Source organism: Camelus dromedarius, chromosome 11 (assembly GCF_036321535.1).
Source record: "Camelus dromedarius isolate mCamDro1 chromosome 11, mCamDro1.pat, whole genome shotgun sequence".
Lineage (NCBI taxonomy): Eukaryota > Metazoa > Chordata > Mammalia > Artiodactyla > Camelidae > Camelus > Camelus dromedarius.
The window spans coordinates 53,862,406-53,886,331 of NC_087446.1; the positions used below are offsets into that span (position 1 = coordinate 53,862,406).

Sequence of the window (23,926 nt, forward strand, 5' to 3'; positions counted from 1 at the left end):
CTCCCCTCCCGCCGCCTCCCGGCCGGACGATGGATCCCTGCAGATCCCGGGGCTGAGAGCACCGCGCACCGCGCCGAGCCCGGGCGGACCGAGCCGAGGCGAGCGAGCGAGCGCGCGCAGCGGGCGGACGGAGCCGAGCCGAGCCGGGCCGGGCGGGCCGCTCCCTGCAGGGCTCTGCGCGGCGTGCCGCGGCGGCCGCCGGCTCCCGCTCCGGGCCATGAGCCCCTCCGCGGCTCGGCGCTGAGCCCGCGTCCTGCCCCGCGCCCCAGGACCCGCCGCCGATTGCTGGGTTCCCGAAGCCCCCCTCAGGTGGGTCTCCGATCCCCCAGCCTTTGGCTGCGGGACTCCCCAGCGCCCCGAAGCCGGGACTTTACTCCCCTCTCGCTTTTCCCAGCTGCTGGGGCGGCTCGCTGGCTTGGGAGGGGGGCGGGGGCCGAGCAGGGGATCTGGCTGCGTCGAGAAGCTAGACTTGGAGGGGGGGAGGTTGCGTCCGGGGCGGGGACTGCGCGCTGTCATAGGGAACCGCGCCCCCCCACCTCTGTGCATCCACCTCGGGCTGCCCTCCACCCCCCACCCCAAACATGCACACACACAGCCTGCGCCTTTTGAGAACTGGAGACGCCCGCAGGTGAGGACTAAGGCTGGGCCCCTCCCCAGTTCCCTGGGAGGGGGGTGTTCTGGCCCACGTTTAGCTCACAGGGGCCAAAGTCCAGTCCTGGGGACACCTCTGACCAGGAACTCCTGACTCAGGGTTCAGCCCATCTGGGGGAGTTTTCGTCTCCAGGATGGGGTGGACATTCCTGTCCCAGAGTGACCCCACATCTGGAGGGAACTCCTGTGCCTTGCCTGTGGGAACACTGGGACTTCCCTCTCGTCCTCGGATGACTACATCTGGGGTCTCCCCTTGCCTGGGAAGCTTCCCTGGGCCAGCATTCTTTTGGCCTGAGCTGACCCCTAGTCCCTGCACTTGGAGGAACCCTCTTCTGGGAGTGTGTCCCCCAGCCAGCCACCTCTGGGCTTGCACACCAGAGACGTCTTCTTCCCCAGAGGCAGTGACCTCTGGAGATGGGGATTCCGGATGGACACATTTGGAGGGATGCCATGTGTACTCTCATCCCAGGACATTGACAGACTCCCCCACCCCTCTTCCCCCAGGATCCCCTCAGCCAGGATGGAACTGAAGGCTGAGGAGGAGGAGGTGGGTGGCGTCCAGCCGGTGAGCATCCAGGCCTTCGCCAGCAGCTCCACGCTGCACGGCCTGGCCCACATCTTCTCCTACGAGCGGCTGTCTCTGAAGCGGGCGCTCTGGGCCCTGTGCTTCCTGGGCTCACTGGCTGTGCTGCTGTGTGTGTGCACCGAGCGTGTGCAGTACTACTTCCACTACCACCACGTCACCAAGCTCGACGAGGTAGCTGCCTCCCAGCTCACCTTCCCTGCTGTCACGCTGTGCAATCTCAACGAGTTCCGCTTTAGCCAAGTCTCCAAGAACGACCTGTACCACGCTGGGGAGCTGCTTGCCTTGCTCAACAACAGGTGGGTGGCTCCCACCCATCCCGGCTCCCAGCCATCCCGTTAGGGTGTCTCCTCTCTAACCCACCATACAGCCCCCCCTAAACCTGCCACTGACAGCCGAGGAATTGGGGTACTGCAGAGCACTCAATTAAGGGCATCCAATCTCTGATGCCAGCACAGTTCAGAACAGCTCTGAGCTGCGAGACGTCATCTCCCTCTCTTACCCTCTCTGGAGTGAACTTTTCCCACCCTCCTGCCACTATGTCTCCATTTTCTCCTCACTTGGAGGATGGGGGTGAACCATCTTTAAAGGGTATAAACTATAGTATAAAAGCCATAGTTCCTGCCCTGATCTCTCTGCCCACCCCACCCTCACCCATGTGTTCAGATGCCCAGCCCGGGGCAGCCACTGCACATCCTCTGTCTTCTCAGACCGCACGGGGCAGGTCTTCTAGACATGCCCAGCTCTCCTTCCATGCCTCTGCCCAGGGCTGGATGCTGCCCTCCCCCCTGAGGTTGGGTGTGGGACATTGGAGGCCAAATGAAGGCAGGAACTGAAGTTCCTACTGGACCCCGGGGCTCCAGGTATGAGATACCGGACACACAGATGGCAGATGAAAAGCAGCTGGAGATACTGCAGGACAAGGCCAACTTCCGCAGCTTCAAGCCCAAGCCCTTCAATATGCGCGAGTTCTACGACCGTGCAGGGCACGATATTCGAGACATGCTGCTCTCCTGCCACTTCAGGGGGGAGGTCTGCAGCGCAGAGGACTTCAAGGTGGTGAGTGAGTCCCCTGGCTGTGTGGGGTGTGAGTCAGCCGGCCCCCAGAAGAGGAGGAGACTAGGAGCCAGCGGGTTTCTGGGGAGGAAGTTGTGTGTCCTTGGGGTTTGCTTCTGGCGGGAGTAGACTTTGTTCAGCTCAGGGACACATTTGCTCAGCCTCAGCCTTGTGTCCGTGATAGCAGGAAAGAGAGCCCACAGTGCACAGGTTTGCATACAAGCACACACAAGTGCATGTGCACTGCACGCACGCATACACACGCACACACACACAGAGCCTGGCAGGGCCCAGGCCCCATCAAGCTTACATTCTGGGCCACAGGTGTTAGAGCTAGGGGGTGGGTAGCGGATAAGCTGCAGCCCTGTTACTCAAAATGATGTCCGAGGACCATCTCCTGAGAGCTTGAAAGAAATACAGGACTTTGCCATCCCACTTCCCAGACCTAATGAATCAGAATCTGCATTTTAACAAGATCCCCAGGTGATCTGGATTAAAGTTTGAGAAGCACTGTGAAATATGGGAAGTAAGGGAAGCTTTCTTTTAAATAGCTGGACAGTCATTTCTCTCTGTGCCACACCCGACCCCCAACCATTACACACACACACATACACATGCATACTGTCTGGTTGGGTTCCCCCTGTTCTAGCCCACAGAGTCAGGGTCTGGGGAAGGAGAGATGATTTGGGGAACACAGTCATGGCTGAACTGGAGACTCTCTTTGCTTCTTAAAATGGAGATGCCCACAGATACTCACCCCCCACCCCCACATACCTGGGGCTGCCTCAAAGCTAGCACCCCAGGGAGGGTTAGGGGACCTGACTGGCATCTCTTGTGACAGGTGATCTTGGGCAAGTTATACAGATTCCTGGGCGGTTAGAATCAGACAGAGTCTAGAAAGGGACCAGAGGACCTGGAGCCATGTATGAAAAATAATACCAAATGTGAGGATGATGCTTGGAAATCTTCAGAATGCTTTCTAGGCTCTCCTTCAATCCCCCAGGGTAAATAGTCATATTAGCTCTATTTCACATGTGCACAAGCTGAGACAGAGAGGTGGATGAGCTGCCCGAGCTCACATAGCCAGTTAGTGACAGTCTCACGATTAGAACTCATGTCTTGTTAAATCCCAGTGTAGTGTGCTCTTTCCATTAATATTGCTAACCCTGGAGTCATCACGTCCACTTTCAGTTCTTAGCCATTGCTCTTGAAAACGTGGTCTCCCCTAGGACTCCCTTGCTCTCCATGCCTGCCCCGGATTCTCCACTCTTTGATCCTCCCGTTTTCTCCCTGCCCATGTTCTCCCACACTTGCTTGCTTCCTCCTTAGCATTATGGGAGCATGAACTGCATTTGTTTCTGTAGAAAGGTTGGAGCCATGGTCATGCTTGGTTTTTCCCTGCTGAGGTTACATAAGACTTCCCAATCTCTTTAAGCCCTGCTCTGAGACCAGTTTCATGGGCCTTTGTCAATCCCGCTGGACAAAGGTTCCATGACCACAGTTTTTGCTTAGCCAAGCTCATAGAGAGCTTAGTGTGATGCAGGAACCATTTTCTTTCCACTTTTCCTTCCTCAAAACAGGAGAGGCCTGGATTCCCCAGAGCCCAAGTCCAAAGGGCTCCCAGGCTCACCAACTACATTCCCAAGGGTAGTAGAACAGTAGGTGAAGGTGGACGTGAAAGCCAGAGCCCCCCTCCTCTCCAGTATACCCAGCACACAAGCAGGAGGGACCATCAAGAAAGACAGAGAAAACTCTTTAGGTTGAATGGCTTGCAGTGTTTGGATGAGGAAGGAAATTGCTTGGCTCAACCTGGGAAGGTGCTAAGGCACAAAGTAGGGGTACAATTAATTCATAGAAAGTGTAAATTTGAAGAAGAAAAAAAGAAACTGTACAATTGAGGTTCCATTTGTCCTCATGTCCAGAAAGATTTGAAGTGATGATGCTAAGACATGTTTGGCTCATGGAAATGAAGATGCTGAAATGTGATTGGTCCGTGTTGCCTCAGGGGACAACCCTAAGCAGTCAGATGGAGATATGATTGGTTCACTAAGTTCTGGAGCAACTTGAGTTCTTCCTCTTGATGAGGGAGGAATACATGGCTAGGAGCCTGCAGTCCCAACACTGAAACTTCTTGGTTCTGGGTTGTCAGGGAGGACCAAGTTTTTGCTGTTTCAAAGACCTAACCATGAATCTAGCTGGACCCAAACCTCTCATACCTCCTTTCTTCTGCCCTCTTAGGTGGACCTCCCTGCCAGCCCCTTTCCACTTTGCCCATGGGGATGTTCCTACACAGATGGGAGTCTGCTTCTGAGTCCATGTCGGACATCTCCCTGGTAGAGAAGAAAGGCGCTGGCACTCTCCCCCAGCTCCCTGGTCCTAACAGGCACAGACACTCCTTGTCTGGTGCTCCACCTTCTCCCTCCTCTCTTTGGTCCTGTAGTTAACATCTGCCTCTCCACCCTTGCTGGTCTCTGCTAGGCCAAGAGGCGTGTGTCTAGCCCCTGGACAGATGAGGCACTTACAGATCTGTCTATTGGGTCAGAGCCTAGGGGAGACCATCTTGGCATCTTCTGCTGCCTTGAGAGCAGAGTTTCTCAACTGAGGACCCAAGGCCAGCTAGTGTGCACGAGCACATGTGATCTCTTCTGTAGGTTCCAAGGGCAACCCTCATCCAACAACAGGAGCCCTGCTCCTGGAGGACAGTGCAGGGGGCATAGAAAGGGCATCCTCTGGTCCCTTAGAGTCCTCAGTTCCCCTGGTAGGGGGTCTGCAAGGACAAGCATTCCTCCCAGATGTGCTTCTGAATCCAGCCAACCTCAAGGCATGGCCTGGTGGTCACAGACTGTTTGACCAGGTCCATTCCCCAGCTGTGGCTGAGTCAGCTTGGGAGAGTGGGGGGAACATGGGCTAAATCTGGGAGAAATTGGTTCAGAAACCCTTTGGGACTAAAGAGGCAGAGGGTGATGGGGAGAGTATCCCACGGCAGCCTGGTTGGGTAGGACTCAGTCACTGTCTCCCGAGCCACCAAAAGAGCTACCAAAGATCCACTTACAGGTCTCCTGTTCCCTGGCCTTCTCTTTCCCTTCCTGGTGGGGTGCTTGGTTGCCAGGGCAACAGGGTCTGAGACTCCACTCTCCCACCCCATCTTAAGGCCAGTCAGGCCAAGGCAGGGCAGGAGTTCCATGGAGGGGGCCAGGGGGCCGCAGCTGTCTGCTGGTGGCTGGATGGGGGCCGGGGGAGTGAGCACAGTTGCAGCTGGTGCCAGCCTCCAGCTGCACCTTATCTGTCCCTGGCAGTGGGAGCGCCGATGTGGCTAGAATGCTGAACAGCATCAAGGGGAGGGGGCTGGCAGATGGTGGCCCAGTCTGCCCTATGCCATCCTCCTCCTCCAGCTGAGACCCAGAGCCTTTGCCTGGGGCAGAGAGAAGTGGGAATTCATTTCTGGACCCTGCAAGAGAAGGAATCGGGAGTGCAGAGAATGGAAACCTCAGGGGTGGGTGTGCAGTCGGACAATATTCTCTCAGGACGGGATGGAATTTGGGGACAAAGGTTAGGGGGACAAGAATCCTTGAGGGGACCCTGGAGTAGGGGCAGGGATCTCCCAAAGGAGAGGTTAAGTGAGAGGGGTGGGCACAGAAATCCCCCAAGTTTCTGGAGGGGGACAAGAATCTTCTGGAGCACCTGGGGGTGGTGAGATGCTGTTATAAAAGATGAGTGATCCTGGGACCCAGAGGGTGGAGGGAGAGGTCTTAAAACAAGCAGAGCCAGGGATGGCAGGTCCCAGGGAGAGCCAGCCCTAGTGATGGGAGCTTCCTTATCCCTGAGCTGGCTCTGCCCCTTCACTGACACCCCTCACCCCCCACACCACCCCACAGCAGCTCAGACCAGGAGTCCCTGGCAGGGGCCTGACCTGACCTTACTACCCAAGTCTGTTCCCTCCAGCTAGGGAGGGGGTGGGGGGGCTGCAGAGGGAGAAGCCTTGCCCTGACTGCTATGCACCGAGAGAGGAAGGAGGGCCATTGGGCTACCCTACCCAGAGGCCCAGCGGTCTTTGTGGTGGGGGGTGCGGACAGGGGAGCATGCACGGATTGCAGAGGGGCAGGAGAGGCTGGAGCAAGAGGCTTTTGGAAGAGGGGCAGCCCGCCCTAGGTGTTCTTGGATACCTCCTCTAGCCTTATCCTTCCCATCTCTCCCTCCCTCCCTCCCTCAGATATGCCTGAAACTGGGAGGGAGACTAGAGTAGAGCCAGCTGCAAGAATCCAGGGCACCCTTCAGTTGGGTCTCTCTCCCTCTCTCTCACGCAGGAACACACACACTCACAAACATCCCTTGGGTAACTCAGTTTCCTCTCTCACCTCTTTCCTCTCCTTCCCTCCATCCTTTGCCATTTCTGACTCCGCCCCTCTCCCAGATTGCTGTCAGCTAAGAGGCTTCTATAAGTTAATTGATCTCAGGCTGTTGGCTAAAGTAATAGGGAATTGATGTCAGTAAGTGCCTCTGGGGACAGAGCCGGAAGTGGAGGGCTGGAGAGGAGCAGGGCTTCCAAGCCTGGGCTTTCTCCTGCCCCAGTCTGCGGAGAACTCGGCGGTGGGGGGGGCTGCTTCACCCGGTGTGTGTCCAGGAAGCAGAGGGGGAGGCCTGTGGGGAGGTCCGAACGTTTCTGCGGCGGGTAGAGGTTGCTTGCGAACATGCTTCCATTTTGTGGAAGGCAATTTCAATTCTTGGGGGATGGTGAGGGAGACATTATTAGGCATAAGGGGCAGGGGTTGGGAGAGTCAAACTCCATTGGATTCATTCCTGACAGAGACCCTGGGAAGTGCCAGGCCCCGTGCTGGACATCAGACCCTGTCCCTGCCCTCAGGGAGCTTAGAATCACCTGCAGTACCCAGTGAGTGTGGAGGTGGTACTAAAGGGAGCTGCAGGGCTTTGGAGCAGGGAGTCACGTGCCAGAGATGAGGACCCTCCACGTCTAGGTTTCCGAGCTCCTATGAGTTTTTGTAAAGAAAACCCTTTCTCACTCCTCTCATCTGCACCCTCTCGATGTGGCTTCCGGGAGGCCTGGGAGGTTGGGCTGTGTAGCAAGTGTTGTGTGTCTTTTATTAGTGGGTCGCCTCCCCAGGCTGGGAGCATCCCTAGGGGAGAGACTGCTGCAGTGGCCTTGACCATGGACAGCAGCCAACTGAGGCTTCCTCACCACGCACTGCATGTGTGCCCCAGGTGTGCCAGCACACGTGTGCACCTCGGTGCGCGTGTCTGAGAGTAGGACAACGTGGACGTGGACTAGGGTGTGAGGGGGACATGGGCGGATGTGCGTGGGGGCACACGCAGCTTGCTTCCTGTGGCTGTGGGAGAGAGCTTGTGTGCAGGCAAACCCCTGGTCACAGGTGGAGCACATACCAGCAAAATTAATCTCTTTCAGTCATGCCTTGCTATTTATAAATTCCCTTTAGCTCCTATGATCCTCATAATTTCGGGGGCAGGAAGATGTTAATATCTTCATTTGAAAAATGAGGAAACTGAGGCTCAGAGGTGTTATGTGACTTACCTGAGGTCACACAGCTAGTAAATGCCAGAGTGGAACCTTGACTTCAGATCTTCTGAGCTGAGGTTCTTTGTGTGTGACCATAGGAACGGGAGTGTGTGTGGCAGAGAAGGGTGCCTGCTGTCCAGCTGCCCATGCTCTGTAAAGAAGCAGTGTGGTGAGGCAGGAAGGGAAAGAAGAGGTGCAAAAGAGAAGACACCCAGCCTCGGGTTGAGGACACCAAGTCTTTTGACTCCTCTGGCACTTCAGTGCACCGTTTGGCCAAGTCCCAACCTTCGATGTACCTACAACTTGCTTCCTCCACCAGGCTCTATCAGAGGAAGTCACACGACAGGCCAGCTTGGAATCACATTGTGTTCAAAATCAGCATCCTTAAATGGGCCTCCAGTGCTGCCTGGCAACCCCATTGTGTTTTCCTGGTCAACTTGCTCTCCCCAGTGATTACTGTAAATTTCTCCACTTTTCTCAAACCGACACCCCTGCTTGCCCCTCTCTCACCCTCAGCAGATGACCTTGCCTCCTGCTTCACAGAGAAGATAGAAGCATCCACAAAATCTGCCCTCTCCTCTGGGTCCCCACCCCCTGAGGGAAACATCCATCTTACCTAGGCTGAAATCTCAACCTCTTCTTTCCATCTGATCTCCCTCCTTTATAGTCAGTCTCTCCCTGTCCAGCGGAACCTTTCCGTGGATACTGAAACATGCTTAAGATTCTCCCATCTTAAAATGCATGGCTATAATGACAGCTCACGTGTATTGATCACTTACTATGTATCAGGCTTTAGGTTAAGATAAAATCCCCAAAACAAACATCTCTCACCTCCATAGTCCCTTCCAGCTCCCATACGATCTCTCCGCTTCTTTTCTCAGACAGAATTCTTAAAAGTGATGTATGTGTTCCAGAGTCTCCATTTTCTCATCTCTGCCTCACTCTCTAATCCTCTCCAGGCCACCTTCCTCCCCTGGCCCCAGCACTTCACCAAAATGGTTGTCGCTAAGGCCACTAATGACCTCCATGTTTCCAAAACCTGCAAACATTTTCTTGTCCCTGAGCTCTCAAAAAACATTCAGAATGGTTGACCACCGCCTCTTTTTGGCCTGATTCTCTTTTCTGACAACCATACTGTCTTGGTTTTCCTCCTTCTGTCTCTTTGCCAGTTCATCCTATTCCTCTTGGCCATTAAATATTGGCGCTTCTCAAGTCTCAACTCCAAGCATTCCTCTTTTTTTAAATCATGAAGCTGTGATTTAATGGTCTAGTGTGATGAATTTTTCATTAGTATATTTTTACATTGGTGTATATTACAATGTGAAATTTTACGTATTACATCAGTAGGTATTTACATTAGTATAAAAGTGTAAAACATTTCCAGTGCCCCAGAAAGTTCCTTCAGGCCCTTTCCAAGTCAATGCTACCACACAAGAGTTAACTGCCATTCTGACTTCTGTCAGTATAGACAATTATTATCAGTTCTCGAACTTCCTGGACTATATGTATCCTCCACACAGTATATACATTTTTGTGTCTGTCCTTTTTTGGGGGGGGGTCATTAGGTTTATTTATTTATTCTATTTTATTTGTTTGTTTATTTTTAGTAGAGGCACTGGGGATTGAACCCAGAACCTTGTGCATGCTGAGCATGCACTTTACCACTGAGCTATACCCTCCCCCGTGTCTGTCGTCTTTTGCTCATGATTATATCTGTGAGATTCAGTCTCATATGTAGCAGTAATTAGTTCTTTTTCAGTGCTGTGTAGTATCTCACTATATAAGTATAGCACGCTTTTTTAAAAAAAAAATCCATTCTGCTCTTGCTGGACATTTGGATGGTTACTAGTTTTGGGCTGTTGTAAATAAAACTACTATGAACATTCCTGTTGGTGTCTTTTGGCTGACATACGCACTTATTTCTCTTGGGTATATAACTAGGAGCAGAGGTTAAGTCACAGGTTAGGATTCTGTTTAGCTTTAGTAGACACTGCCAAATAAGGCCTTTTTTCTATCTATCTTTTTAAAAAAACTTTATACTCTGTTCTTGGGCAGTCTCATCTTCACTCGTGACTTTAATTGCCAGCTACACACCAACAACTTCCAAATGTATGTCTCGGCCCAAACTCTCTCCTCTTAGCATCAGCCCCAGTGGCCAGTTTCTCACTTGGCATCTCCACTTGGATGTCCCCACGGCTTCAGGAAACCTGCACGTGCAAAGCCAAATTCATCATCTTAGCTCCCAAACCCATCCTGTGCTTGTGCTCCTGAGCTAGTGAGCCATTCGCTCACTCATGCACAGTAGAAATCATCCCTGACACTCTGCCTCCCTCACTTCCCTTAACAGGTGTGCCAGTGTTGCTTCCTAAACATCTCTGCTCTATCCCCCGTTCCAGGCCGCCCCACCACTCCATATGTCCCCTGGACTGTGGCAATTGCTTCCCAGCAGATCTTTTGGAACCCCTCAGGGTCTTCCAGGGTGGTCTCTTCAAAACACTGCTCTCATTGCTTGAAATCCTTCCATGGGAAATGGGACCAGAATCTTTACCTGGCCTTCAAGGCCCTAAGGGGTCTGGTCCTGCCTTCTCTCCAGCCACATCCTCTTTCTCCTCCCAGCTGTCCCCTCAGGGCCTTTGCACGACTCTGTTCTCTGGAATACCGCCCCCCCCCCATGTGCACCACAGACCTTTACTTACTTTCTCCTCCTTATTCTTTAGATTGCATTGCAAACATCACTTCCTCAGAGAAGCCTTCCTGGATTCCCCAGGCTGGGTCAGACTCCCTGTCATTCACCCCCAGGGAACCATATTTTTTTTCATAGCATTTATCAGAGTTTGTAATTAAATATTTATTTTTTTGATTTTTAAAAGCCAATGGCCATCTCCCCCCAGATAGTAAGCTCCACCAGGGCAGGAGCCCAGTCCTTTATCTGTTCTCCTGTGTCCTCAGCATGGAGACACTCAGTAAATAAGTGGCGGGTAAGTGACAGGATGGAGAGGAAGGAAGGGGTTTAGAGAGGGATGCCCTACTTCTAGTCTCACTACTTGCTCTCCATGTCATCGTGCCTCAGTTTCCTCATTTGTCACATGGAGTGAAGTTACTCAAACCTGCTTATTTCACCAGGTTGTGTACGGATCCCATGAGACATCAGCTGAAAAGCATGAATGTAAGGGGTGGGGGGAGTTCAGAAAGATGTGGAGAAAGTCAGAAACCACTGAGTGGCCACACACAGCTTAAGAGAGGTACTGGGTAGGAAGGGACATGGGGAAGGGTCTCATCCTTGGACAGAGGGTTCAGAACTGAGCTTGTTCTGCAAGTGTGTCTGCCTGGGCACTTCTCCTGGGACCCTCTGTGTATGCTCAGGGGTCTGCGTGGGCTGCTTAATACTTTCCTCACCTCCCCATTACTGTGAAAAATGTGGACTTGTCTACTGGAACCAGATGAAGTAGGAGAGAATGTTAAGAGAATGGAGGAGGGAGGAAGAGCAGTTCGTGTGTGTGTGTGTGTGTGTGTGTGTGTGTGTGTGTGTTCACTGCCCACAAGAGGGCTGTGTGTCTCCACATAGTGATGTGTAGGTGTGCAGTGTGGGTCTTTATGTCAGTGTCGGGGAAGAAGTGTCCAGCCATACCAGATTTGCTGTCCTCAAGCTGTCCTAGGTGTGTGTGCCCTTCAGTCTGGTGAGACCGCACACTAGGAGCTTCCCTGCCTTAATTTCTTCCCTCTGGAAGTCCAGTCTACTTCCCCTTCCAGGAAGGCTGGAGGAGGGGAGCAACGCCCTCTAGTGGGTGTGGAACGCATGGGCAGCTGCAGCTTCCCTAGCCCAAGCCTTCGGGCCCCACCCCTCAACCCAAGTCTGGAACTCACCTCTGAAACGCATCCTGGGGATATGCCAAGCCCTCCAACAGCTGAGGTCTGATAGGCAGGAAGGAAATGCACACGGGACAGGAGACAGAAAAGGAACCCACGGATTCACACAGGAGAAGCCCAAGGACAACAGCTGAAGGTGGAAGGTCTCTCCTCTCTGCAGGGACTTAAACCTCTGGCTGCCCTGGGTGTTCCTGGTCTTTTTCGGCTCCTATTTCTCCACGTGGTCCCTGAGTCCAGCGCTTTCATTCTCACAGTTCCTGTCCTTAAGGAGCTACAGATCACCACTCATGCCCGAAGGGACTTGAGCAGAACTGGACCCTGGGTGCTCCCTGGGTGGGGCACTAACTATGACCTGTCGAGTCAGGAAAGGCTTCTTGGAGGAGGTAACATGTGAGTAGGGTCTTGAAAAATGAGTAGAAAATCTCCAGATGGAGTCCAGGGAAGGTATGGAACTGTGGATGAGCCTAGTGTATCTGGAATAGGAGGACACAGTGGCTGGATGCTGGGTGCTGGTCTGGGTGCGGTAGAGGAGGAGGAGTGGGGAGGTGAGACTGGAGGGTAAGTTGCCAAGACCTTGTAGGTCCAGGGTGGAGAGCACTGTATTTTACCAAGAGGCACTGGGGAGTGAGAGATGTCTTTAAGCAGAAGAAAGGTAAGAATTACATAGCATGGACTAAAGGTGGAGGAAAAACTGCAAGGAGGCGGGGAGTTAGGGAGACCAGTTGGGAGGCAGTTGTTAAGGCAAAAGAGGAGTAGGCCAGTCTGAGGGCAAGGGCATAGGGATGGAGAGGGGCCATATCTCTAAGGCTGCTCTTCTTCTGGGGCCTCTGTGTCCCTGGCAGCAAAGCTGAGGCCAAAGGTCCCACATCAGTCAGTTCCACTAGAACCTGGCACCCTGCCTGGCATCCCCAACACACTCCAGGGTCTCTGCATGCAGATGGAGGAGGGGAGATGTGGGGAAGCAGGGAGGGAGGGAAGAAAAGGAGGGGGAAGGAACTCGGGGCTGTGGGATGGTTAAGGACTGGAAAGGCCCGAGGAGACTGTCCAAGCCCCACTGCTCCTCCAGCCCTGCAGAGGGAGGGTTAACACACTCCACCTCCCTCCCTCCCTTCTTCTCCTCCCCTCAGGTCACCTTCTAGGCCCTGGAGACTTGACTGGTGGCTCAAGTTCCTCAACCAGTGGCCCTGGGTAATCAGAGCACATGAAGCGGCCGGGGGCCTGGGGACAGGGACTGATGAATTGGAGCAAAGGGAGCCTCAGAGACTGAGGGGCTGGGGGCATCTGCGAGGCTGAGGGTTTGGGGGTACTCCAGGTTGGTGCCCCACACTCTCTGCCTGACCCAGGAGCCTGTCTCTGTTCTGATCTCAGTTTCTTCCACCCACCGAAAGAGAATTCCTCGAACTGCTCTCCTGGACTGTTGAGGGTGGTAAGCTGGGAAGGGGAGTGGTGATCTGCCAGGAAGATTTTCAGCTGTAAGAGACAGGGTCCCTCCCCCAGTGCCGGGAAGTAGCCATAAATGAGTCTGTGGTCAGTGAGAGACCTCTTCTAATGGAACCTGGGCTGCCCCGCAAGCCACAGAAGAGAGTGAGTGGAGGATGGGAAAGTGACTGAAGTGCAGCTCAGCATGGGGGAGGGTGCTGACTGGAAGAGCCAGGGGTCAGGGGGTGGAGAGAGGATAAATGGTGACAGGGACGGCTGGAGGGAAATTTGAGGTCAAGGGAATGATTAGGGGTTCAGGGCAATTAGGGGTTCAAGAAGTAACTGAAAGTAAGTTGGGGTCAGCACAGTGCTTGGAAGAGGACTGAGGTTCAAAGAAGTAATCAGAGGGGATCTGGGGTGTAAGGGTGTATTGAGAGAATTGGGTGGTCAATGAAATAATTGTGGAGATTATGAGTTAGGGGGATTGGAGAAGAATTTAGGTTTCAATTAGAGGTGCCAAGAGAGTGTAGGGGCTCAGGTAACTCAGAGGAATGACTGGACCAGGTGAGAATGAGGGAGAGGAGGCTCAGGGACTTGAGGGGCAGATGGGATGAGAGGGAGCCTGAGTGTGTGTGTCTTGGGGGAGGGGCAGAAACAGTTGCTGGTTGAAGTCGTCATTGTAGTGAGAGCAAAGGCTTCTGCTAGGTCCCATCTCACCCGGAGAGGTGGGTACCAGGAGCCTCTGGGCTTTTCCAGGGTTTCCACTCCATCCTTGATTCTCCCTGTCCTGCTGGAGCTGGTGACCAGAAAGGGGCTCTGGCCCCCCTCCTCTCCATCAGCCTCCCTTTCCCACCGCCATCCATTATTCATCAGTTCAGATACCGCCCTCCCAGGCAGGGCAGGCTGGTCCTCCTCTCCTCTCCATGCCCCGCCCCCAGCTCAGCCACACAGCCACCAAGGGCCTGGTGAGGGAGGACGGCCAGCTGGGCAGCAGAGACCTGGCAAGAGGACTGGGTGGCTGGCCCTGCCGGACCCTGCCTAGGATCACATCTCCTTCCCCTTCTCCTGCCAACCCCCCAGTGCCAGGAAGGCCCTGGAGAAGATGCCCATCCAGATATTCTGTTCTGTGTCATTCTCCTCTGGAGAGGAGGTCCCGGGGCCCTTGGGAGATGTTTGGGGTCCCCACCAGCGGCAACAGCGGGACAACTCAGAGTCAGAAGAGGAAGAAGAGAAGGAAAAGGAGACAGAGAGGAAGGAGTTTGGAAAGGGGGATTCACCGACGGACTTAGTGGCCTTCGCCAATAGCTGCACCCTCCATGGCGCCAGCCACGTCTTTGTGGAGGGGGGTCCAGGGCCGCGGCAGGCCCTGTGGGCAGTGGCCTTTGTCCTGGCACTGGGCGCCTTTCTGTGTCAGGTAGGGGATCGAGTTGCCTATTACCTCAGCTACCCACATGTGACTCTGCTAGACGAAGTGGCCACCACGGAGCTGGCCTTCCCGGCGGTCACCCTCTGCAACACCAATGCTGTGCGGCTGTCCCAGCTCAGCTACCCTGACTTGCTCTACCTGGCCCCCATGCTGGGGCTGGATGAAAGTGATGACCCCGGGGTGCCCCTTGCCCCGCCGGGGCCCGAGGCCTTCTCTGGGGAGCCCTTCAACCTGCACCGCTTCTACAATCGCTCCTGCCACCGGCTGGAGGACATGCTGCTCTATTGCTCCTACTGCGGGGGGCCCTGTGGCCCTCACAACTTCTCAGTGGTGAGTGGGGGCCCCTGCCCAGCATGGCCCCCCAACAGTGTCTGCCATGGCTCTCCCTGACTGTCACCTCCTGGGGTGGGGACTGGGGCTGGTGGCTGTTCTGCCCCTCACAGATCGCACCTGGACCACCCACCCTCTGTGACATGCCGCAGAGAGGCCTGGTCAGGGCTCACCTGGGAGCCCCAGAGTCTGGAGCTGGCCTGCTATTTCCACAACTGGGCCAGTACTGTTCCCCCTGTTAGAACTTGAAACACATAGTTGGTAATTAGTTGCTGCCCTGAGGCCCCTGGTGTCTGCCTAAATATCCTCCAGCATCTCCAGCCCTTTCCCAGACTGCCCTGTGATCCTCAGGGTCAGGACCTTACTCTGTCTCTGAGGTCAGCCTTTGATCTGATGGTAGGTTTTTATGCCTGGTCTTAACGATTTGGACTATCACCCCTGGACTGAAACTGGGACAGGTGCCGCCTGGTCTCTGGAGGTGCAGGAGGGTGTGGAAGGGAGGCAGAGGGGTGGGGATATCCCTCTCCTCTGCTCTCCACACCCCTGTCAGCAGCTCCTACAGCAGGGACTTCACTGTATCCTCTTGTGGTCTTCCTGTGCTCCTCCTACTGTGTGTGTGTGTGTGTGTGTGTGTGTGTGTGTGTGTGTGTGTGTGTGTGTGTCTGAGGGAGGATAACAGGCCTCCTCTAAATCCTCCCCACTTCCCCCCAGTCTGTGTGGCCAGGGACCCTCTTCCCAGGGAAGCCCTCATTAGGAGGGTCTCGGGCCTTCCCTGTAGGAGGACCAAGGGGCACGCTGTCCTCTCCCCAGTTCTGCTATCAGTTCTGTCTGGCCTGACTCCTCTCCTGTCCCCTCCAGGTGCCAGATGCCAGGTCTTCCCTCCCCACACACCCGTCTCTCAGTCCCTCACCTCCTCTCTAGAGCAGGGGGAGGTGGGTGACATAATATTAGTGCATAGTGGGATGACTGCAGACAGACAGGGACCTGGAGGTTTTGGCTACTGGGCCTCAGGCTGGGCGACAGAGGAACATGGGACAAGGAAGGGGTCAACCCTGCTTCCTCAGGACCTAAGGGTAGAGTAGACACTTCTCCTGCAGAACCACCAGGTGGCAGCAGCAGTACACCAGTCAGTGGCACAGCCCTGTGAGCAGCGCAGGGCTGCAGCTCCCAGCCCGCTTCAGCCACTGGGAGTCCCTCGCATCCCCAGGTAGAGGGTAAGCATGGGTGTGTGTCCAGTCTGGAGTCTGTGGCTAAATGCCACAAAACCTGGTAGTGGGGCTGGGGGATTAGGAGTTTTCTCTCTACCTCGTGTCTGGACCTCACCCACAAAATTGCGGAGAGCTCTTGTTTTCTCTTCCAGAGGTGGGGGGAGGAGGCTGTTACAGGAAGGGGGAAGAGGGCAAGGACTCTATTGCCTAGTAACATCCACAACCCCCCCTCCCACCATCTGCTCCAGTCTAGCCTGACACTCTGTCTCTCTTTCTGTGCGCTGTGTCTGTGCTTACCTTATGACTTGCTTTGTGGACTTTGTCACCATCTAGCAGTAGTAAAAGCACACTCACCCATTTGTGGGAACTTGGAGGCATTCTGGGAGGCTGCAGGGAAAAGGCCGTAAAGAATTGGTTCACTCTTCTCTCTGTAGCTGTGTAATCAGAGCTGCAATAACGGCTGCTCTGCGGCATGAGGTGCGGGGACTGCCCCAGGGCTTAGATCTCTTCTGCAGCCCTCGTAGTTCCACACAAGCATTGCCAAACATGCCAGGTCCTGGATGTTCATGGCAACTGGGTCTACTTTCAGGTTCTGGTGATAATGGAATAATGATGGGCAAAAGGGTCTAGTGGCCAGAGTGAACTAAAAAGCTTAGCCTGGGCTCAGGGAGAGCAGGCTTTCAGGTGCCTGGGGTGAAATCCCAGGAGAAGAGAAGGTCTGTCTCAGAAGGCCCTGGGCCCGTGAAGAGGGGTCCAAGGAGGGACCAAGGGTATGTCAGTGATAGGATCCAGATGAAGGAGGCATGGATGTTAGGGTCCCAGCAGGGAAAAGATTACCACTTGGATAGTTTAACTGAAAAGACTTTAACAAAGGGGCTGTTTATAGAGCTGTAGGCAGAGTTAAGGAAACCAACGAGGGGGGCTGAGGCACCTAGAAATAGTGGGAAATTGTCATATTCAGGCTCAAGGAGCACAAGGAGGCAACAGGGCTCTGCAGGGAGCCCTCTCAGCAGGATTTGTAGTCATGGAGGGTCTAAGTCACCACCAGAACACTCACAGATAAATACCCTGATCTCTCCCTCCTTCTTTCCTCTGATCCTTTACTGATCCCTCCCATTGGTCAAACCCAACCCAAAGCCCATCGAGGTGGCAAAGGAGCACAGGCGGTGCACCCCACAGGGATCAGCTTTCCAGGGCACAGAGCAGGGCAAAGGGACGGGAATGGGCAGGAAAGAGGACAAATGGAGAATGGGCTGCTCAGGAGGGGTCATTCCTGAAGGGTTGAGACTCCACCAGCTGGAGGGGTCCAGAGTCAGTCCTTGCTGGGCAGGGGGTGCTGGCAGGACTCTCAGGCTCTCCACTCTGCCCCTACCAGGTCTTCACACGGTATGGAAAATGCTACACGTTCAACTCTGGCCGAGATGGGCGTCCACGGCTGAAGACGATGAAGGGTGGGACAGGCAATGGGCTGGAAATCATGCTGGACATCCAGCAGGATGAATACCTGCCCGTATGGGGGGAGACCGGTATGTCACCTCTCTCAGGGGCCCCTCCCCATGGCTCCGGGGCTCAGCCTCTGCCAGGGGACTCCTGGGCTCTCCTGTGGGCCCGGGGCAGGATCTGGGCTCTTCCCCGCTTCCTCCCAGCAGCTCGCCATCTCCATCTCCGACTCTACCTGCCTGTCACACTCACATTTCTCCAGCTCCCCCTTCCCGGCTCAGTTACTCTCCAAGGTAACCAGCCATCCCTTTCCATCCGTGGCCGCCACTCACTCTATAAATAACTCCCTCTCTTCTTGGGCTGCCTGCCGTCTGTCTGGTCTCAGGGGCCTTGGGGCAGAGAGAGGTGGGGGAGAAGGGAGGAAAGGAGGGGGAGAAATAGAGAACGTCTGAGATAGAAAGAATTTGAAACCGCAAGATGCATAGCTGAAACCAGGTAAGAAAAAAGTGTGTAGGCTGCAGGGCTCATCAGGGCAGCATGGGGCTGGTGAATCCAGAAGGAGGCTGGGGATGGGTAGGGCCCCTGGACTAACTACCTTCCCCCAGCCCGAGCGTATGGTTTGGTTCTCTCAGGAGAGGTAGGATGCCCTCGGCTCTGAAGGAGGTTAGGGAGTACGAAGCCCTCCCAACACAGACCCCTCTTATTTCCATAGATGAGACGTCATTTGAAGCAGGCATCAAAGTGCAGATCCACAGTCAGGATGAACCTCCCTTCATTGACCAGCTGGGCTTTGGCGTAGCCCCAGGGTTCCAGACCTTTGTGGCCTGCCAAGAGCAGCGGGTGAGAGGGCCACAGGAGGCTGGTCCCACCCAGGGTCGGGGTTGGGGGTGTCAAGATGGCGTGGAGGGCCATCAGTATTGGGACGGCCAGGTGAGCGAGGGCCTGGGTAGCCATCTGACTAGTCAAAAGCATGAATGTTCTAATGGACGGGAATGCTCTGTAAACTCTGAGACCCTCAGAGGCTGCAGAGGGAGAGGGGGCAGAACTCCTGAGTTCTGCGTCTTGTCAGAGAAGTCCATCAAGGTGACTTGGGGAGAAGTCCCCACACCCCCCAGCTCCCCGGCTCTCCCAGCAGCTCATCTACCTGCCCCCGCCCTGGGGCACCTGCAAAGCTGTTACCATGGACTTGGATTTCTTCGACTCCTACAGCATTACCGCCTGCCGCATTGACTGTGAGACACGTTACCTGGTGGAGAACTGTAACTGTCGCATGGTGCACATGCCAGGTCAGGCTCCAAAGTTCCAAACAGGGTCCTGGGGCCCCTCAGCCTGCACTGCCCCTGACCAGCTCCCCATGTGTATCAACCTTATGCCACTGTACAAGCAAGACCAGCTGGCTCCTCCCCACTCCAGTTCTAGCCTCAGTCTGTACCCATATGGCTCTTGCCTCTCTGACCTCAGTTCCTGCCTGGACCCATAGGGATGGGTGAGAAGGGTCCAGGATGGATGGCCTAGGGGGTGGGTCACATCCAGGACAGACTGGGGACTAACTATTCCTATCCTTCCATCCTCTCCCAGCCTCCAGCTTCTAGGCCTTTCGTACTACCACTGTCACAAGACCCCTTTAATCTCCATCCTGCACCACTGTCTTTTCTCCTCTATAGGGGATGCCCCATACTGCACTCCAGAGCAGTACAAGGAGTGTGCAGATCCTGCTCTAGGTGAGCTTCCCTGTCCCGGGAAGTCCAGGGGGAGGGAAGGAGGTGCTGCCAGCCATATGCATAGGGGTTTCAAAGCAAGCTCCTAGAAGCTTCAAATAACTCCTGGATCAGGCTTCACCTGAACTCTCCTATATCTGACTTTAGCGATGCTGGAAATAGCACCTTTTATTGGCCCCTATGAAAAATGAACAGGGGTCATCTGGGAGGGGTGGCTCTCACCTGCTCTCATCAGCACCCCAGCTGGTTGACCCCAGAGGGCCCTGAGAGAATGAGATATAGGATTAAGAAATATCTGTGGGGAGGCTGGGTGCGGATCAGCACAGGCAGGCAAAGGGCTGAGATGAAGGAAAAGTCAAAAAAAGAGAAGAGGGCCCAGGGTTCCTTTTGGCAGGGCCAGGATGTGTGTGTTGGGAAGGTGCTGGCAGAGGGGCACCACTCAATTAGCACCTCTCGCCTGGCTGGCACAGACTTCCTGGTGGAGAAGGACCAGGAGTACTGTGTGTGTGAAATGCCCTGCAACTTGACCCGTTATGGCAAGGAGCTGTCCATGGTCAAGATCCCCAGCAAAGCGTCAGCCAAGTACCTGGCCAAGAAGTTCAACAAATCTGAGCAGTACATAGGGTAAGGGCTCTGACTGTGTTGGATCCTTGGGTTGGGACTGGATCCTTGAGTATGGGCAGGCTCTGATGGAGACCAGCAGACAGAAGCAAATTGAGATAATATGGAGAAGGCAACCAGAATCTGGGGTGGGCATGGAGGGAAGACCAAACCAGAACAAACAGGGGAAGTGCCTCTTTCTCTTTCCTCCTCTGTCTCCATCCTCACTGCTGTAACTGGGATCACCTCACAATTGCTGGTGTGCAGAGTGTCTTTTCAGTTATACCATCACATTTAATCCTCACAACAACTTTAAAAGGCAGGTATCCCATCAGCATCTCGTCTTATGGATATGGGGACTGAGATTCAGAGAAGATAACTTGCTAAGGTCACCCAGCTAGTAAGGGACAGAGATGTGACTTGAACTGAGGTCTCCTCTCCCAACCCCTTTGCAGGGAGAACATCCTGGTACTGGACATTTTCTTTGAAGTCCTCAACTATGAGACCATTGAGCAGAAGAAAGCCTATGAGATTGCAGGGCTCCTGGGTGAGCTGCTGATGGCACCTGTTCCCTCCCCATGCTGTGGACATGGTGTGACACCCTGCCACCCAAATCAGGCTGCTTACCTCTGTCCTCCAAGGTCTCCTCCCCTGCCAGCCCCAGGGGCCTTCCCCCAAACTCTGTTGTCTTGGTATGTGGTGGGGGAGAGTACTGAGCCTTCTCTTAGGGCAAAGTGAAAGAGACAGGCACAACTGGGGACAAATGGGAGACTATTTCATATGCCCTTGAAAAATTTCCCAGAGAATAAGAGTGTTGGGGTATTTTGCAAACAGTTACTTTTTCTGAATAATACCAGTTCATTTTAGAAAAGTAGAAAAATGGAGAAAAGCATAAAGAAGAAAAAAAATCCAACACACAGAATCACTTCTGTGCTCCTTCTGTAATGAAGGTTGTCAGTCCTTTTGTAAATACGACTTGCCTGTCCCTGTCCCAGTGAGCTCTGTCGCTCCCACTGTCTTGACCCCACTGACCTCCTTGTGCTCACCCCATAGGTGACATTGGGGGCCAGATGGGGCTGTTCATCGGGGCCAGCATCCTCACGGTGCTGGAGCTCTTTGACTATGCTTACGAGGTAAGGGGGGGCGGGGGGCGCCTGGGCGGGGACCCAGGAAGGGGCGGGGTTCCAGCCTGCCCACCCACCCCCGCTCCCCCACCTCCCTCCCAGGTCATTAAACACAAGCTGTGCAGACGAGGGAAGTGCCAGAAGGAGGCCAAAAGGACCAGCACGGACAAGGGCGTGGCCCTCAGCCTGGATGACGTCAAAAGACACGTGAGGGAGCAAGAGGGGCGCCCTCCGGCCCTATCCCTTCCCCGACCACCCTAGGACCATCCCCCTTGCCACCTTTTCTCCTTTGCCTCCCCCATGCCCCAGCACCACCTGTGGCCCTTCCGATAACCAGTCCCTGTCCTGTGCCGTTCCCCCAGAACCCGTGTGAGAGCCTCCGGGGCCATCCTGCCGGGATGACGTATGCTGCCAACATCCTACCTCACCATCCGGCCCGAGGCACTTTTGAGGACTTTACCTGCTGAGTCCCGCAGGCCACTGTACCAAAGGCCTAGATGAGGAGGGCTAGGAGAGCAATGGGGGGCCCCAGCTGCCCTCTCACATCTATCCTGGGGACTTACTCCCTGCTTCCAAGGCAGCCCCCTACTCCCAGGCAGTCCTTTCCTCTTGTCTGTGGTGAGGAAGGAGTCTTGACCATAGAGTCCTCTCCCTGCCTCTATTCCCATTTTTTTTTTTTCAAACAAAACTAATCTAAAACAGAAACTAAGAAGAGAGAATGGGGCAAGTGACCTCAGGCTGCCCCTCTCTGCTCCATGCTGCCTCCCACAGCTCCCAGCCTAAATTCTGTCTGTCTGTCTGGCTGTCATCTGAGTGTCCACCTACATTCTGCTGCCACCAGTCACCAAAGCCCCCTCCCAGTAGGGGTTGGAGGGGGATCCTCGGGGTCTGGAATTTTGGCCCCAAACCAGAGAATGTACCTTGAAGGGGAGGGCTAGTGGGAGGGGCTTGCCCAGCCTTAAGAGACCCTGTCAGCCCAGTGACTCCCCCAACCCCAAGTCTCCAGGCAGGAACCCTAGTCCATGTCACTTCCCCCCTCCCCCTCACCACCTCACACAGTGTGAAGTCTCTAGGGAGGTGGGGGTGGGGGATCCCCTGAAGAAGTGGAGATGGGGACAAGATATGGCCCTGGTGCTGTAGGCCACATCTTGATACCTACAAGATCACCCCCACCCCAGAGCTGCTGCAAATACATCTCAAGAGGCGGCCCTCCTCTACCATTCCATAAAAGATCCAGCTGGTTGGCTTCCAGCTCAGGGAGAGGGGCACTAGTGCCTAACCTCACTGGTCCCTCTCCCAGGGGTCCCTGCAGAGGGCCACATCCATAAATTTTCTTATGGAACTCTCCCAAGTCCCCTTCTGAAACTTCATTTGCTCCTCTCAACAACCTCATCTGCATTTTCTATTTCTATATGATACAGACTCTATATTGCTATATCTCTGTATATACTTTCCCCTGACTCTGTCTCTATCCCACCTCCTCTTGTCTCTAAGAACCATCTTCCCACCCCAAGCTCCCTTTTCTGTGTTTCCACCTCCTCCTGGTCTCTGAATGCCTTCGCCTGTATAAAGAGTTGGACTCTCCCCTGGTGTCTGTACTGTGTACATACATCCCTCTAAGAAGCACAAGGAGACGACACGCGCATTGTAACCTTCGCACTGTCTCGGTGGCGACATAAAGGAAGCTGTGAATTACAAGCTCTGCCTCTTTCTGGCCTCACCCTTTCCCCACACCCTAGGTACCCTGTACCCTCCCTGCAGCCTTAACATTCCCTCCCCTGCTCCACCCACCCCAATGTCCTTTGCCTGGCTGACTGTGGCCTCCCCAGGAAAGGGGGTTGTACAGAAAGAACCCCCACCCATGGGATGGAGATCCGCTCTGCACACTAAGTCAAGGATGGCAGAGACAAAGGGAGCTGTGGGTTGGTGACTCCTTCAGCTGAAGTAGTGGGGTGCTGACAGGCAGAGGCTGAGGTTTTCAGTCAGTGGCCTTTCCCCCTTTTGGGGTGCCCAGGCCCGTTTGCTCACCTAATACCCAAGCCCACTACTTATATTTTCTGGTAAGGTACGGTTTGGTAGTGGGAGGAAAGAGACATGCCTAGAGGGGAAGTTGAAAGCTCCACTGTCTGTCCCTCCCTTCCTACCTTAATGAGAAACCGGTAAGGTAGAGGACCTGCCATGCCCTGTCCACCAGGCACTCCTCCCACACCAGAGCCCTGCCCCTTCTCTGGCCTTCTTGTCCAGCTAACCCCAGAACAAGACCTGTGGCAGGCCACCTGTGCATTGGCCTGGAGGTAGAGTTAGGCTATAGGATCTTTGGGAACTCTTGGTTCCTGGGAGTTCCTTAGAGATCAGACCTCTCTGGAGGGAAGCAGGAGCAAGGCCAAACGGTGTGCACTGGATGGGAAACAGCAGGCAGGGCTGTGGGTGACGCATGCCTCTGGTCTAATAAACTGGGTTTCAACCAACTCCTCTTCAGTGTCATTCTTCTCTTATTTGAATAGTATTTAGCTCTTCCCACTAAAAGTGCCTAGAGCTGAGCTTGACTTGTGGCCAATCAAGGGAGGAGTAAGTGGGCGGGAGTAAGTGGGGTCCTCCTGGGATGGGACAGGCTATCACACCAGGAATGGTTTGAACCACTGAGCAGGGAAAGAGGAAAAGGTCAAAGGCAACAAAGATCCCAAAGAGAAGTCCTAGTACAAAAGATTCTTTGGAGATGGGGCAGGGTCAAAATTCATAATAAACTTAAAATCTGGAAGCAGGTTAGGTTTAAGGTCAGGGGAAAAGTTGGGTTGAAGTTGTCGCCTGCGGTGGTTACTGAGGCACTTTATCTGTGGAATGAGCTCCGGGCTACGAGCCAGATCTGGATTCTAGGCTTCAGCTTTACTGCTAACTTGTTGGTTAACTTTGCCAAGTCATTTACTCTCTTGAGTTCACCTCTCCTGTTCGTAAAATGGAATAAACTGTGCATTCT

General features: G+C 54.3%; 1 protein-coding gene across 2 annotated transcripts; it reads left to right on the forward strand.

Moving 5' to 3' along the window:
• The first annotated feature begins 225 nt into the window (after positions 1-225).
• On the forward strand, positions 226-23,420 carry ASIC1 (acid sensing ion channel subunit 1). 2 transcript variants are annotated; one of them, XM_031462593.2, is made up of 12 exons: positions 226-309; positions 1,156-1,533; positions 2,098-2,293; positions 17,446-17,596; positions 18,223-18,350; positions 18,646-18,796; positions 19,175-19,231; positions 19,699-19,852; positions 20,284-20,375; positions 20,882-20,961; positions 21,055-21,159; positions 21,315-23,420. In XM_031462593.2, exons 2-12 carry the CDS (start codon positions 1,172-1,174, stop codon positions 21,417-21,419), a joined length of 1,581 nt encoding a protein of 526 aa, XP_031318453.2. In that variant the 5' UTR covers positions 226-309; positions 1,156-1,171; the 3' UTR covers positions 21,420-23,420. The 2 variants fall into 2 exon arrangements, with proteins under 2 accessions (XP_031318453.2, XP_064347036.1); XM_064490966.1 differs by lacking the exons at positions 226-309; positions 1,156-1,533; positions 2,098-2,293 and adding an exon at positions 14,199-14,862.
• Positions 23,421-23,926: the final 506 nt, after the last annotated feature.

Coding starts and splice junctions, on each gene's coding strand:
- ASIC1 (XM_064490966.1), top strand. CDS start 14,209: ATGCCCATCCAGATATTCTGTTCTGTGTCATTCTCCTCTGGAGAGGAG. Junction 20,962..21,054: donor TCTTTGACTATGCTTACGAG/GTAAGGGGGGGC, acceptor CCTCCCTCCCAG/GTCATTAAACACAAGCTGTG. Junction 21,160..21,314: donor TGGATGACGTCAAAAGACAC/GTGAGGGAGCAA, acceptor CCGTTCCCCCAG/AACCCGTGTGAGAGCCTCCG.